This window comes from Pseudoliparis swirei, chromosome 5, assembly GCF_029220125.1.
Source record: "Pseudoliparis swirei isolate HS2019 ecotype Mariana Trench chromosome 5, NWPU_hadal_v1, whole genome shotgun sequence".
NCBI classification, from domain to species: domain Eukaryota; kingdom Metazoa; phylum Chordata; class Actinopteri; order Perciformes; family Liparidae; genus Pseudoliparis; species Pseudoliparis swirei.
The window spans coordinates 11,997,976-12,011,993 of NC_079392.1; the positions used below are offsets into that span (position 1 = coordinate 11,997,976).

General features: G+C 40.8%; 1 protein-coding gene across 8 annotated transcripts in view; it reads left to right on the forward strand.

Moving 5' to 3' along the window:
- atp11b (ATPase phospholipid transporting 11B (putative)) overlaps positions 1–14,018 on the forward strand; it is a 41,163-nt gene that overhangs the window by 14,209 nt on the left and 12,936 nt on the right. For 5 of the 8 annotated variants that reach the window (XR_008831645.1, XR_008831646.1, XR_008831643.1 and 2 more), the window contains exons 12-30: positions 483–680; positions 975–1,133; positions 1,496–1,683; positions 3,427–3,495; positions 3,641–3,714; positions 3,946–4,049; positions 4,993–5,174; positions 7,141–7,344; positions 7,684–7,837; positions 7,932–8,034; positions 8,156–8,301; positions 8,482–8,541; positions 9,074–9,201; positions 9,373–9,511; positions 10,065–10,088; positions 10,797–10,862; positions 12,000–12,103; positions 12,645–12,810; positions 13,520–13,605. Coding sequence is in view for 5 of the 8 variants with exons in the window: in XM_056413811.1 (XP_056269786.1) it covers positions 483–680; positions 975–1,133; positions 1,496–1,683; positions 3,427–3,495; positions 3,641–3,714; positions 3,946–4,049; positions 4,993–5,174; positions 7,141–7,344; positions 7,684–7,837; positions 7,932–8,034; positions 8,156–8,301; positions 8,482–8,541; positions 9,074–9,201; positions 9,373–9,511; positions 10,065–10,088; positions 10,797–10,862; positions 12,000–12,103; positions 12,645–12,810; positions 13,520–13,605 (2,354 nt within the window). In the remaining 3 variants the exon portion in view is untranslated. The remainder of the gene's footprint in view (positions 1–482; positions 681–974; positions 1,134–1,495; positions 1,684–3,426; positions 3,496–3,640; positions 3,715–3,945; positions 4,050–4,992; positions 5,175–7,140; positions 7,345–7,683; positions 7,838–7,931; positions 8,035–8,155; positions 8,302–8,481; positions 8,542–9,073; positions 9,202–9,372; positions 9,512–10,064; positions 10,089–10,796; positions 10,863–11,999; positions 12,104–12,644; positions 12,811–13,519; positions 13,606–14,018) is intronic. The other 3 variants (XM_056413809.1, XM_056413810.1, XM_056413808.1) reach the window with 2 other exon arrangements.

The window sequence follows — 14,018 nt, forward strand, 5'->3', positions numbered from 1 at the left end:
CATTTTTCTTTTTTCTAGCCTCACCATCAGTGAAATTTGTTTAGGAAGCAATATATAATATATAAAGACGAGTAACATGAACTGATCACAAGTCATTGTGTAAAAACACACTTGCACTGAAGGACATGAACTGATTATATTTGGTGGCTCAAAGGTCAAAGTCACTTGTGACCTCACACAACAGGTGTTTGGCTAAATGTGAGACAAATGAAAAATTTTATAAAATTAAGTAATTCCATTTCGGACCTTCATTGATGTAAATACAGCTTCCTCTGGTTCCTCGAGGCGGTAATTCTCATTTCTGTTCTTTTTCAACCTCTCCATCTTGCTTTCAACAACAATCCTAATCGTTTGTTTTTTACCCCTAAAGTTCAGTTGACATTGATTTATCTTCCTATCTTGATAAACTGGTTGTTTGTGTTCTCATTGCCTTGACCCCCTCTTGTGTCATTCTAATACAGTTCACCCTCATCCCTCTTTAGATCTTGAAGTTTATCTCCGACTTCTTGGCATTTCTGGTCCTCTATAACTTCATCATCCCCATCTCGCTCTACGTTACTGTGGAGATGCAGAAGTTCATGGGGTCCTTTTTCATTGGCTGGGATTTAGACCTATACCACGAGGAAAGTGACCAGAAAGCTCAGGTCAACACCTCTGACCTCAATGAGGAGCTGGGACAGGTGAGCAATACAAGTGCGGGAACGCATGCATGTAGAATGGGAGAAAGGATACGTATACCGATACATACATACACATTTACTTTATGATATCATGTTCATGTAGTCTCTGTAATTTAATAGTTATTGTTTTTCAGGGAATATGCCTATTTGCATATGGAACTTAATTCAATTGTTTGTATTTAAGTACATAATGAACCCATAAATTGTCCTCATAGGATAAAAAGGAACTTCACCTTCGCCTCACCTTTAGTGCACAACAACAAAATACTCAACTTGCGTGTTTTTGTTTCCAAGGTGGAGTACGTCTTTACAGATAAGACGGGCACGCTAACGGAAAACGAGATGCATTTCCGTGAGTGTTCAATTAACGGAGTCAAGTACCGGGAAGTTAATGGGAAACTGGCAGCAGAGGGAATGACTGACGATTCACCAGATGGTTCTACGCCTCACCTGGTAAATCCAATTACATTTATTTCCTTTTGGAGGACACACACACACACACACACACACACTGTACATCGACACTGTTCTCACTTCTTCCATCAAACGAACACAACTATAGCATAGGACTTAATTAAACTGAAGTGTTACAGATGTACTTTTGCCTCAGGCCATTCATGTAATTAACAATATATAATTGTGTCTAATGCAGTATGATTTGGGATTGTCAACAGCATGTGATCCAAATGTACAAACATACAGTTTGTGCATCATAAGCTCTTCATCAAATCTACCTGATGATGATGACAGTGTGTCACCTTTATGATAAATAATGATGGTGTCTCTTTCTCCATCGTACCTCCCTCTCCATCCAGATCGGTGATGAATTGTTGTTCCTCAAGGCGGTGTCATTGTGCCACACAGTTCAGATCAGCTACGACCAGCCGGACTGCCTGGTCGGGGGAGGAGACTCGTTCTCCCATGCAAACGGTTTCTCGTCCAGTCACATGGAATACTACGCCTCTTCACCGGACGAGAAAGCTTTAGTGGAGGCAGCAAAGAGGTGCAGATACATTAGAGCTCCATCCCTTCTCTTCTGGAAATGTACTGCTTCGGTTGAAGCCAGCTGTTCGTCCAAAGGCGCTCCAGCCTTTATCCTCGCCGTTTCCACCAACCATCACCACTGAAACCCAGTTCAGCCCCTTTCCATTGCATTGAGCAAGGTTACCTGGTTGTTTACTCTTGTCTTTCTGGACAATGGCTGACACATCTGTGAGCCCACCCCTCTCTTCTTGTACCGTAGTCCTCCTGGGTGGCAGTTGGCGAGGTCACTGCACATAAACCTTAAACTGCTCAATATATAGTTAAACTAATTCTCACTCACAATAATTCCCTACATTCAGTGATTACGATGAGTGTATATTATGGGGGCATCAGAATGTGCTCAAGGCGACCAAATTGGTTTCTTTGCCCGGACTTCCCTAATGGCTACTTTTCCAACAGGCTTGCTACTCCATATCCTCGTGACATTTTTTAATTTATTCAATTCAGTTCATTTTGTATCGACCAAAATTACAAATTTGCCTCAGAGGAGGATCGCTCTCCCCGAACGGACCGAAGCAATGGATGTCATGTGTACAGATGAACAGCGTTACAGAGTTACAACACATTTAATGAATATGACAGAAATGTATAAATAATTAGTAGTAGACATGGACCACGATCTAGATTTCTACAATCCGTGAAACAGAAGGAGAAACAGAGGAGAGGGGGGCCAGGCCAGGGGATTCAGGAGTCATGACCGAGAACCAGCTTCAGACACAGCCAGGTCCAATGAGACGTGCAGTCACAAAGACTCCGAGGAGGAAGTAGAATTGGTAATGTGGAATGGAGAGATGTAAATTCATCCATAAGGAGAGAGAGAAGAGGAGATGGGTGCTCAGTGTATCCTAAAACATTCCCCAGCAGCCTATAAGCCTATAGCAGTATATCTAGGGGATGGACCAGGTGAACCTGATTCAGCCCTAACTATAAGCTCTGTCAAAGAGGAAAGTCTGAAGTCTACTCTTATATGAGGTGACTGTGTCGGCCCCCTAGACTGAAAATGTAGGCTGGTTCCATAAAAGAGGAGCTTGATAACTGAAGTCTCTGGTTCCCATCCTACTTTTTAGCACTCTAGGGACCACAAGTAGCCCCACATTTAGTGAACGCAGCTCTCTAGTGGGGCAATATGGTACTACAAGCTCCTTAAGATATGATGGAGCATCACCAATCAAGGCTTTGTAGGTGAAGAGTAGAATTTTAAAAGTGATTCTTGATTTTACAAGGAGCCAGTGCAGAGCAGCTAGTGCAGGAGTGATGTGATCTCTTTTCTTAGTTTTAGTGAGAACACGAGCTGCAGCATTCTGGATCAACTGGAGGGACCTAAGAGACTTATTAGAGCAGCCTGATAATAAGGAGTTGCAGTAATCCAGTCTAGAAGTCACAAATGCCTGAACAAGTTTTTCTGAATCTTTTTGAGACAAGATGTGCCTGATTTGCCGGGTTGAGTGTATTGTGCCAGCTCACTTTGCACTGCTGCACATGCATGAACCAGAATAGCAGGTGTGCTTGAAAAGGGCCACGCAGTCCGTGTGCCCTAACATCTACCAATTTGCATTCGTCATTAAGCTGTGCTGATGAATAGCCTGAGTGGAGTGCTATAGCTAAACATGTTAACTTGGAAAGGCCCCATTCCTTGCAAAAACATCCTAATTTTGATCTTCAACCTGTTTTTAGAACTGTAGTCTGTTTTTTCTCTCCTCAGGATTGGAGTGGCCTTCACTCGCTCCAGTGGAGATACCAAGGAGATCAAAACATTTGGCAAGTCAGAGAAGTATGTGTAACTCTATCAACCTCTTAAATGACAAATACATATGCCATAAAAATCAATACATCTAGACTGCAAACAGAAAAGTGTTTGTAAGCTGAAAGAGTCTGTTTTCTGATTCCAAAGTCAGTGCATCGCTTTCCTTCCCCAGATATAAAATGCTCCATCTGTTGGAGTTTGATGCAGACCGCAGGAGAATGAGCGTCATCCTGGAGACTCCCTCAGGTAACGACACCTTTAACTAGTGCTTTTAGCATTATTCACTAAAAACGTGTTTATATGTTCAAATTTAAGACTGGAAATATAAGAAAATGCATTAAAATGGTTTTAGAGAGTGCAAATGAATACGTTTAGATTTTTCACAACTTTATTTTGTGACCAAATGCACAATTTGTCATTGTATTCGTAGTATTTCCGCAGTGTATATTCATTTGTATTGCTGTCTTGACTTTCAAGGTGGCAAAGTGCTGTTCACCAAGGGCGCAGAGTCGGCCATCTTGCCTTTCACTACCAGCGGTGAGATAGAAAAGACGAGACTGCACGTTGACGAGTTTGCCTTGGTAAGATTTTATTTTACAAAAATGTGTATGTTGTCTCAGGTTTTCCAGCCGCTTGCACTATTACTGCTCTATAACACTTTCATTCAGAGGGTATTAGTCTGTAAACCCACGTCACATTTGTTGCAGAGATTTTGATGCGTTTGCAACACTTCATATACATATCGTATTCCTTCAGATGAATGTAGTTTCTTTTTTTTGGTAAGTCACAAACTACCTGTGACGGTCTGAGTTGATACCATTTTCAATATTCATCTTTCCCGATTCAAAGATGGGTAGATAAGCAGACATTTGAGACCCATTGAATGTAATTCATACACATTTGCCTCTTCAAAGATTTTATTGACAGAAAAAAATCCTTCTCAATCTATTAATGAAACCTTTCAATATCCCTCAACTGCCTCTTGGTCCATATGTTCAGTATTGCATGTCTCTGTGTGTCGGCCTGGCATTTCCCCGCGTTGAAGTGATTACTTTTGGCTCTGGAGCACCGTGTTCCCATTAGACTGTAAATGCTTCACCACAACAGACACACACACACACACACACACACACACACACACACTATCATCGGACGTCAGTACTCAGGAGTCGGTGCTCTACTGGGTTGATTTGTGGTCGTTTTCCCCTCAGGCCGGTTCTGTGATTTAAAGCCAAGCTCTGATAAAACAAAATGTTCTGCTCTTTCTCTCTTCATCCGTTCGCCTCGCTTTCCTTTTCTTCTCCTCCTCACCCTCTTGACTTCGCAGCGTTAACCTCTCGTCTCTAAACAAGGTTGTTCTTTCAGTTTGACATGATGACATCATTTTGTATCATAACATCTTTCTTCCTTTCTCTATGTTCTCTTGTTTTTTTTTCTTTGTTTACGACTTATATCCTGACTCGTGTCCCATGTTTTCTCGTATCCCCGTCATCCACCCTCCTCCTTCTCCTCCTCCCGCTGTAGAAAGGTCTGCGTACCTTGGTTGTCGCGTGTCGCCACTTCAGCCCAGAGGAATACGTTGATGTGGACAAGCATCTGAATGCTGCCCGCACCGCGCTGCAGCAGAGAGAGGAGAGGCTGCAAGAGGCCTTCGCCTACATTGAGAGAGACATGCATCTGCTGGGAGCAACCGGGGTCGAGGACAAGTACGGAGCCTAACAAATACATTTGAATATATTGGTATTGTCCCTCCTAAAAACTAGTTCTCATCCTATTTTTCACGTCTGGTAGAACTCTGTACATGTTTAGTATATTCTAAACAGAAAGCAGTAGCACAATGGATGTGTTTAGGTTCCCCTCTTTGGTCGCCCATTGTGTAGTACAGTGTATATTTACTTATGCCTCCAGGAGGAATAAGTTGCTTTAAATCAGTAGTTGCTGGCTTTTTAGCTTTTTACAGTATGGCTACTTGTATTAAATTAAAGCCACTGAATGGAATACGTGATTCAATATCATCTGAAAGTCACTTCAGTGGCCCAGTTATGATATCTAAATCATGTGTTGCCACTAGCACTGAGTAAATAACATATAGTTAATGTTTAGATTCATGTATTGTGGCTCGAAAATTATGTTTAGGTGCCTCCTGTGCATTTAAAGCCACGTTGGCTGTAGGGGTGACAGTGTAGGTGGACTGTGTAGACTGAAATATCCCAGCAGCTACGGATAGATAGTCTTGATGTTAGTAAACGTTCACGGTCCACAGAGGACGAGCCTTCTGACTGGTGATCTCCAGACCTTTCTGCTAACGACACCAGCAGGTCCACTTTGTTTAAAAAAATGTTTGTGTAAAATGTATGGATAGTCAAGTTCCCCAGAACGTAAATGTTAATAACTTCTGTGATCTCTTGACTTTTCATTGAGGGCCATTATCAGGTCAAAAGTGTAATTTGTCCAATACTTTAGTTTGTGACCAAACCTGAAAACCTAATTACATTCTCGTTGGCCTCAGTTGCACTTTGTGTTTAGTGCTAATTAGTAAAGGTCAGCATGCTGAACTAAGATTGGGGACCATGGGAAACATACCTGTTCACCGTCAGCGTTTTTGCCTTTCATTGTGAGAGCATTGTGACATTAGCCTTTAGTTCAAAGCTAAATGTTGCCTTTAAAGACTGTAATGGCTGCAGACTCCTAGTGTTGTGAAACGTTTTGTTGCTAGAAAATGGCAATAGACCATATGTAACAAAACAAAAACAGTTTGATGTCCGAGAAAAACTGTCATTAAGAAACCGTAAGGAAACGCATGAGCGGAAACGGAAAGATAAACACAGTGGACGTGAGGATCTTCAACAAACAATGTGGAGTCAGCGGTGAGGAAGATGTCGCCCCACTGGGCCACTTCTCTGGAAATGAATGTTGATATGCGTTTGCATCGGCTCGCCATCGGCTCCTCCCATGAGCCTCTTCTCCCTCTCCATGTATCACTCCTGTTCTGTTTCTGGAATGAATTCCTCCTGCAGCACACATGGAAACAATCAAAGGATCTCCTGTATCATAAAAGACGTCATTAAAATGTCCCTCTGTTTTGAGACTGTTAGAATAGTGTTATGCTGACAGGCATGGTCGTATTATTAATAATCAGTGCTGCCCAATATCAGAGACAACTTTGACCCTGTCGAGACCCAGGGGACGCGGAGGCAAGATTCACAACACAACAGGAGACCCAGAGGGGTTTTGCCACCCCTCCTCCTGGTATTGGAGATGGAGAACATGCAGCCATGGACCTTTTAGTTTCATGTGTTGCTGTTGAAGAAGTCTGTTCAAACTAGGGCTACTCATTTATCTAACAATAATGTATGAGTTACGTTTGCTTGTTTGTTTTGAAGCAGGTTTGTTCTTGCCTATTCTCAAATAGATGTATTGAATGATGGACTCTGTTGTTTACTAACACGCCTGCGTGGCTTAACCGCATTACATTCACAGCTGTAAAACCACAGGTAAAACTGCCAGCTAGCGTCATCCCTTCACCCACAACGGGTGTACAACATTTTCCTTAGTTATTTGTTACCTGTGGATGGATCTAATGTTACACATGGGGATCACTGGAAGCTTTGCATATACAGTACATGCAACATGAGTACATGGTTTATATTCTCTTCCTCCCTCGTCTGTCAGACTTCAAGACAAAGTCCAGGAGACCATTGAGGCTCTGCGGATGGCAGGGATCAAAGTATGGGTGCTCACGGGGGACAAACACGAGACGGCGGTCAGCGTCAGCCTTTCCTGTGGCCACTTTCACCGCACCATGAACATCCTGGAGCTTCTGCAGCAACGTTCTGATAACGAGTGTGCCGAGCAGCTCCGCAGACTGGACAGGAGGTGAGTCTTTTGACCCTTGAATATACACTGTCTCTTTAAATGCATCTTGAATCTTTGTTTTCTAAGGATAATGGAGCTCTTTAACTATTAGATGAAAAGTTAAGTTTTATTTGGATACCATGGCTTTGATTGATGTCCTGTTATTAATGTCTGCATCGGTGTAAACCGGTCTGGACCTCAACTTGTTCTCTGGTTTTTATGATTCATGTTTTTATGGTTTACAACACCTAACAGCATAATTTAATATGGCATGTGATTGGAGTTGTTGCTCGTGGTTCTTCTCGTTCCTGTCCCGATACACCAAGTTTCATGTGCTGTACTTTGTTCTCTCTTCTCCAGGATAAAGGAGGACCATGTCATTCAGCACGGGTTAGTCGTGGATGGGGCCAGTCTGTCTTTAGCCTTGAGGGAACACGAGAAGCTCTTTATGGACGTTTCTAAAAACTGTTCAGCTGTGCTGTGCTGCCGCATGGCCCCGCTACAGAAAGCTAAGGTACCAGTCCTCACCACACACACTCACACACACACACACTAAAGTACATTACCCTCAGACTGTCCAGAGGTCATTTTCCCTTGGTTCTGTCCAGGTGGTGCGTCTTTTGAAAACCTCCCCAGAGAAACCCATCACTCTAGCGATTGGAGATGGAGCAAATGATGTCAGTATGATACAGGAAGCGCATGTGGGCATAGGTAAGCGCACGCACGCACACACACACACACACACACACACAAACAATAAATATGGTCCCAAAGTCTCACATTCTGCAGTGTGTCCTCCAATACGTGTGTGTGTGTGTGTGTGCATATTCAGGTATCATGGGGAAGGAGGGTCGCCAGGCTGTGAGAAATAGTGACTATGCAATTGCCAGGTTTAAGTTCCTGTCCAAACTGCTGCTAGTCCACGGTCACTTCTACTACATTCGAATAGCTACACTTGTACAGTACTTTTTCTACAAGGTGAGTAACGTAACTTTCTCTGCACATGCTTTCCTTTTATATATATATATGTATGATAATCCATTGTTTTGAACAATGCCTGCAGAATAAGTCTAACAAACGCAACGAGACTATGAAAGGCCAAATCCCTATTCACTGAAATGTTTTTAATGTTTCGTTCCCTCACTCTGTCTTTTCTAGAATGTGTGTTTTATCACGCCACAGTTTTTATACCAGTTCTTCTGTCTGTTTTCACAACAAGTAAGTGTTTTATCTCTCCTCTCGCTCATATGTCACTGAGTTGTTTGTGCTTTGAATGTTGACTACATAACTATTCCAACTCTTTTCAAAGCTCGTCTTTGGATGAGGCAGCTTGATATCCAGTTTTATTACCGTTTTTAATTTGATATTATTTTTAAGTTTCGAAATACTCAACATGCCAGAACTTCATTGGTAATATTTCATGAGTTTTACTTATTGCTTTGAGCCATTCAAAGTTGTTTTAACATTTAAACAGTGGATTTCACATGTTAAAGTCTTAACATTTTAATACAATATCGCTTTAGGTTTAATTGTTTATCAAACCATCATTAACATCATGTCTGTTGCTAAACTTTGAGTCCGTTATTAAGGTTACTGCTTTGGTCCAAGACAAAAATCTACCATTTCTTTCTTACTTTGTCTGACACTATTGAAGCACTTTGCGTGTTTGGTCTGAGTTAAGGTCGATGACGGACGTCCGTCTCAGATAACAGGTCGGTGTGAAGTTAAATGTGGTCTCTGTCCTTCCCAGACTCTGTATGACAGTGTTTATCTGACACTGTACAACATCTGCTTCACCTCGCTGCCCATCCTGGTGTTCAGTCTGTTTGAGCAGCTGGTCCACCCACACGTGCTGCAGAGTAAACCCGCCCTGTACAGGTATGTTTACGTGTAATCCGGCGGTGCACACTGCAGATAAGCCTTAACTGCTCGTGGGAAGCTTTTTGTAATATATTTTATATATTTGAAAAATATCCGTGCTGTTTAACAAAGATATTTTTGTAACATTTTAAGTAACATTTATGTAAACAACTTGTTTGTATCCTACAGGGACATCAGCAGGAATTCTCTGCTGTCTTTCCGGACGTTCCTGTACTGGACTTTGTTGGGTTTCCTTCACGCCTTTATCTTCTTCTTCGGATCCTATCTACTGATGGGCGAGGACACCTCGCTTATGGGCAACGGACAGGTGTGTCCTTGGCTGTGTGTGTTTGTGTATGATGTGCTGTGTGTTTACAGAAGGATCATTAGACAAGAAAAGGTTCTGCTCAGAGGATTTACCAAAACATTTTAGGAAAATGTTGATTCAGGAAACGAATGATAGATTTAATAGCTGTGTGTGTGTTATGAGTTATTGTTACTGATGGGGCTGGTTTCCTGTTGGACGTTCTTCACTCACTCCATTTAATCTTGCTATTTTCTTATTTGTGTTTCCCTCATTATTTAGTTTTTTTAATAGCCTTGTGTACAGTATGTTTGTCTCTACTACTGTCATCCACTTGTTGACAAGTACGTTGTAGTAATCGTATCATATCCTCTGTTTCTCTCTCTCTGATTCTTCATCATCTGTTTCCTTCTGTATTCTTTTCTGCTGCATATCTTTGCTGTCTGTCTCTCCATTTGAAGTTTGATATTTCAGAAATCCCTCACCCCTTTTGCACTCTCTCTCTCGCTTGTCTTTTCTTCTATCTTTGGTTGATTTCTCTTTTTTCCTTCTGCCTTCACGCTGTGCATGTCTTCAGATCTTGCGAGCTAACAGGCAGCTGGTAAGAGTCTGCTCGACAGTGTAATGTGTCTTCTTTGGGAGGGGTTAATGAGAGGACTATCAGGATAATTGCTCAAACATTATTTTGTATATATGGTGATCAATGCTGTTTTGAAAATATGCCCATGTAAGAAGATCATGAACACATCTGCAGAGTTTGAGCTTCGTCAGTCAGACTGAGTGGTTGTGTGGATACATCTTCGTCACTATTGCAGCCAATCACCACTGAAAGCGTTTTTGCTGGTGTTCATTCGCACATCTCGCAGAACAGAAATGCTTCTATTTTAATAAATGTATCCCTCCACACTGGGTGAGACGAGCGTCTGATGGAGTTGTTTGATGAGCAACATTTACACTTTGTCTTTTCTTTGTTGTAGTGGGGACTCCAATTAGTTTTTGAGTGTTAAGATTACAGCAGGGTCCTGAATTTTCTGTCAAGAAAGCATTGCCAATAAGCACTTTATAATATTCCAGCAACATAATCAGTAAGTATAATGTACTGCATTGTAGTGAAGTTCATTCTCAACAACCTGAAGAAGATATGCAAGGCATCAAAATTGCATATAACCAGGAGGAACATACACTGATATTAAGCCTCTTGTTATATTGCTGGTAACTGGGTCCATGCATGTAAATATAGCCACTATTTCTCTGTTTGACTATTATAGTTTAATACTGTTTTATTAATAGATTAATGTTTGTTTTATAGATGTTCGGGAACTGGACACTTGGAACGCTGGTCTTTACTGTAATGGTCATCACAGTCACATTAAAGGTAAATTACTCCCAATCTTTTCTTCTCAACATATTTCTGAATGGTATTCGCTTTCTGTTTTAGACAAACGTTTACTTTTTTTCACTGTATTTCTCATGACCTTTAGACCTTTATTTTATTTCAAATATAATGTTGCTATCTTAACATATTGAGCTGTAAATGTGCCGTTTATCGGGTAATCATACTCGTGTCGGGAGGGTTTGGTTTAAACCGTTTCAAAAAACTGAATGTAGGCTATCTGCTTAAGACAAAACTGCAAAATTCCAAATCAGCCGAAGAAAAGTGAATGGCTGGTCAACCATAGTGTTTCATTGTTGTTTCCATATACAGGACTGTCTCAGAAAATTAGAATATTGTGATGAAGTTCTTTATTTTCTGTAATGCAATTAAAAAAACAAATGTCATGCATTCTGGATTCATTACAAATCAACTGAAATATTGCAAGCCTTTTATTCTTTTAAGATTTCTGATTATGGCTTACAGCTTAAGAAAACTCAAATATCCTATCTCTAAATATTAGAATATCATGAAAAAGTATACTAGTAGGGTATTAAACAAATCACTTGAATTGTCTAATTAACTCGAAACACCTGCAAGGGTTTCCTGAGCCTTGACAAACACTTAGCTGTTATAAATCTTTTTTTTAACTTGGTCTGAGGAAATATTAAAATTTTATGAGATAGGATTTTAGAGTTTTCTTAAGCTGTAAGCCATAATCAGCAATAGTAAAAGAATAAAAGGCTTGCAATATTTCAGTTGATTTGTAATGAATCCAGAATGCATGACATTTTTGTTTTTTTAATTGCATTACAGAAAATAAAGAACTTTATCACAATATTCTAATTTTCTGAGACAGTCCTGTATATATATGAAGTCAGCGATATATTTTTGTTAGCTGACAGCTTTATAGCATGTTTGGTTCCACAGGGACACACTTGGTTTGCCACAGTCCCAAAATATGAAATACAGCATATTGTGAAGTACACCTATAATGTCAATGGCCATTAACAGTAAATAATGTAACACTGGCTGGGGTCAAGTCTCTTTCACTTTATTGATGCCCTAACGGCCCCCGTCTCAGTGTTTTACACCAGCTTTCTTTTCCTCTCGTCTGTGTGTGTGTGTGTGTGTGTGTAGCTTGCATTAGAGACTAATTTCTGGACGTGGATGAACCATTTTGTGACGTGGGGTTCGATTGCCTTCTACTTCATCTTCTCTCTCTTCTATGGAGGCATCATCTGGTAAGAAGTTCTTACAGGAAGATCAGGATTTTTGTATATATTGTACGAAAGCTTTGTCATGTTGTAACGAGGTCTCTGCTCACTCTGCCATGTAGGCCGATCATAACACTTAATTACAGTACATTGGCAGAATACATTGCAGTGGCTAAACGTGATGGCTGTCTTAATACAAAGTGTTAAATCAACACATTTACATTTTTCTATATCCTTTCTTGTAATAAACTACTGTTAATGATGGTAAGTAGAGTCCATCATAGGACATACATCTACCTTCTAAGTACCTCTGAGCTCATACTTTGTCTGCATGGGGTTCCACATTACTTAAAATACTAAGATGGAAACACAATATAGAAATGATTTTTATATTTAAGGATGAACTGAAAAAAACTAAGCAAGACTCCAACTGCCAGTGAAACCCCAATATTCGGTGAACGGGTGAAAGTGAGAAGAGCCAGTTGCTGGTTTATTACCACCACTAAAGAGAAGCATAAAAGAAGAACTCTCTGCTGCAGTGTGTAACCATCGTGTCCACTCCCTCCAGGCCGTTCCTCCACTCCCAGGACATGTACTTTGTATTCGTACAGCTGCTGTCCAGTGGTTCAGCCTGGTTTGCCATTATCATCATCATCATCACTTGCCTCTTTCCTGATGTGGTGAAGAAGGTCTTCTATCGACATCTGCAGCCCACCAGCACACAGAAGAGTCAGGTAACATGGGGAGGAGGGGCAGAAAGTACAAGAGAAGACTTTCAAAGGGTTGTTGGTCGCAGCTTTGTAAAGAGCCGTTCCTCTCACCTGGTTATACTTGGTACAAAGGACTGGCATGGTTTCAAATTGCTGCACTGCAATCAACAATTATTGTAATTAGACCAATTACCTAACATATCTAACTAATTAAAAGTAATAAATAGCACAGGGAAGGCTAAACACGTTCTAGTATTTCTACAGTCAATTATATCCAACGTTGGACTTGGATAAGAACAATGGAAATCATATTTCCCGGAAGGTGCCAAGAGTCTGGAGGCAGGAAATTAAATACACTGTCAAGGTAACTCGAAGTCTAGACACAGAAAATATTACATTATTTAAATTTAAAAAAATTCTTAGCCTCTGTTATCACAAGTTCTCTACTCGTAATGACTGCTTTCTGATCGATACACACACATAGAAAAACAGTGTGTATGGTCATCTCTCAGCAGACCCACGCTGGTATCTTAATGATTAGTCCAGCTGGATATTGTTTATCTTTTATCTTCTGCCTTCCTCTTTTCAAAACTCTCCTTTTGTGAAAATGAGCTGCCTTTTTCAAGTTGTACCTTTGATGGGTTTTTGTTGTTTCTGCTCTAACGTGTGTGTTTCTGCTCTAACCTGTGTGTGTGTTTCTTCCTCCGATCCTCTCTGTACTTTCCTGGTGTAGCTGTATTCCAACAGTGTGGCGATAGATGATGACTTCATCGCTCTGCAGCCTCTTTCCAGAGCCAAGAGCCAGCTGGGCAAGCTTAGGTAGAGGAGACCGTTTCAGACCTGGGATTAAAATACCGTAATGCGGTGAACTCAAAGAAAACAAGTATCTCAGGGGTGCTTAATTCAAAAGCAATATCTCTCTACATTAGTAGTTTTGGGATGCATCTGTATACGTTTGGAAATCGATACCCAGCATTACTGGATTGCCCAGTTTCCCTGCGTAGACGCTGCGCCTTCTAAATTTAATTCAACTTCCATTTATTTGAAAATATATATTTGCACTTTCAAAAACCACCACACACAGTCCTTCTTTTTTTTTTGTTGCAATATACATAACTTGGTCAAATTAACTTTACATGATGTCCCTTAAAAATGAATTGGTGTTCTCTTTTTACACACTTCAGACTCACTATTAACTATGTATGATCAAAAATATGTCAGATAGAATTCGC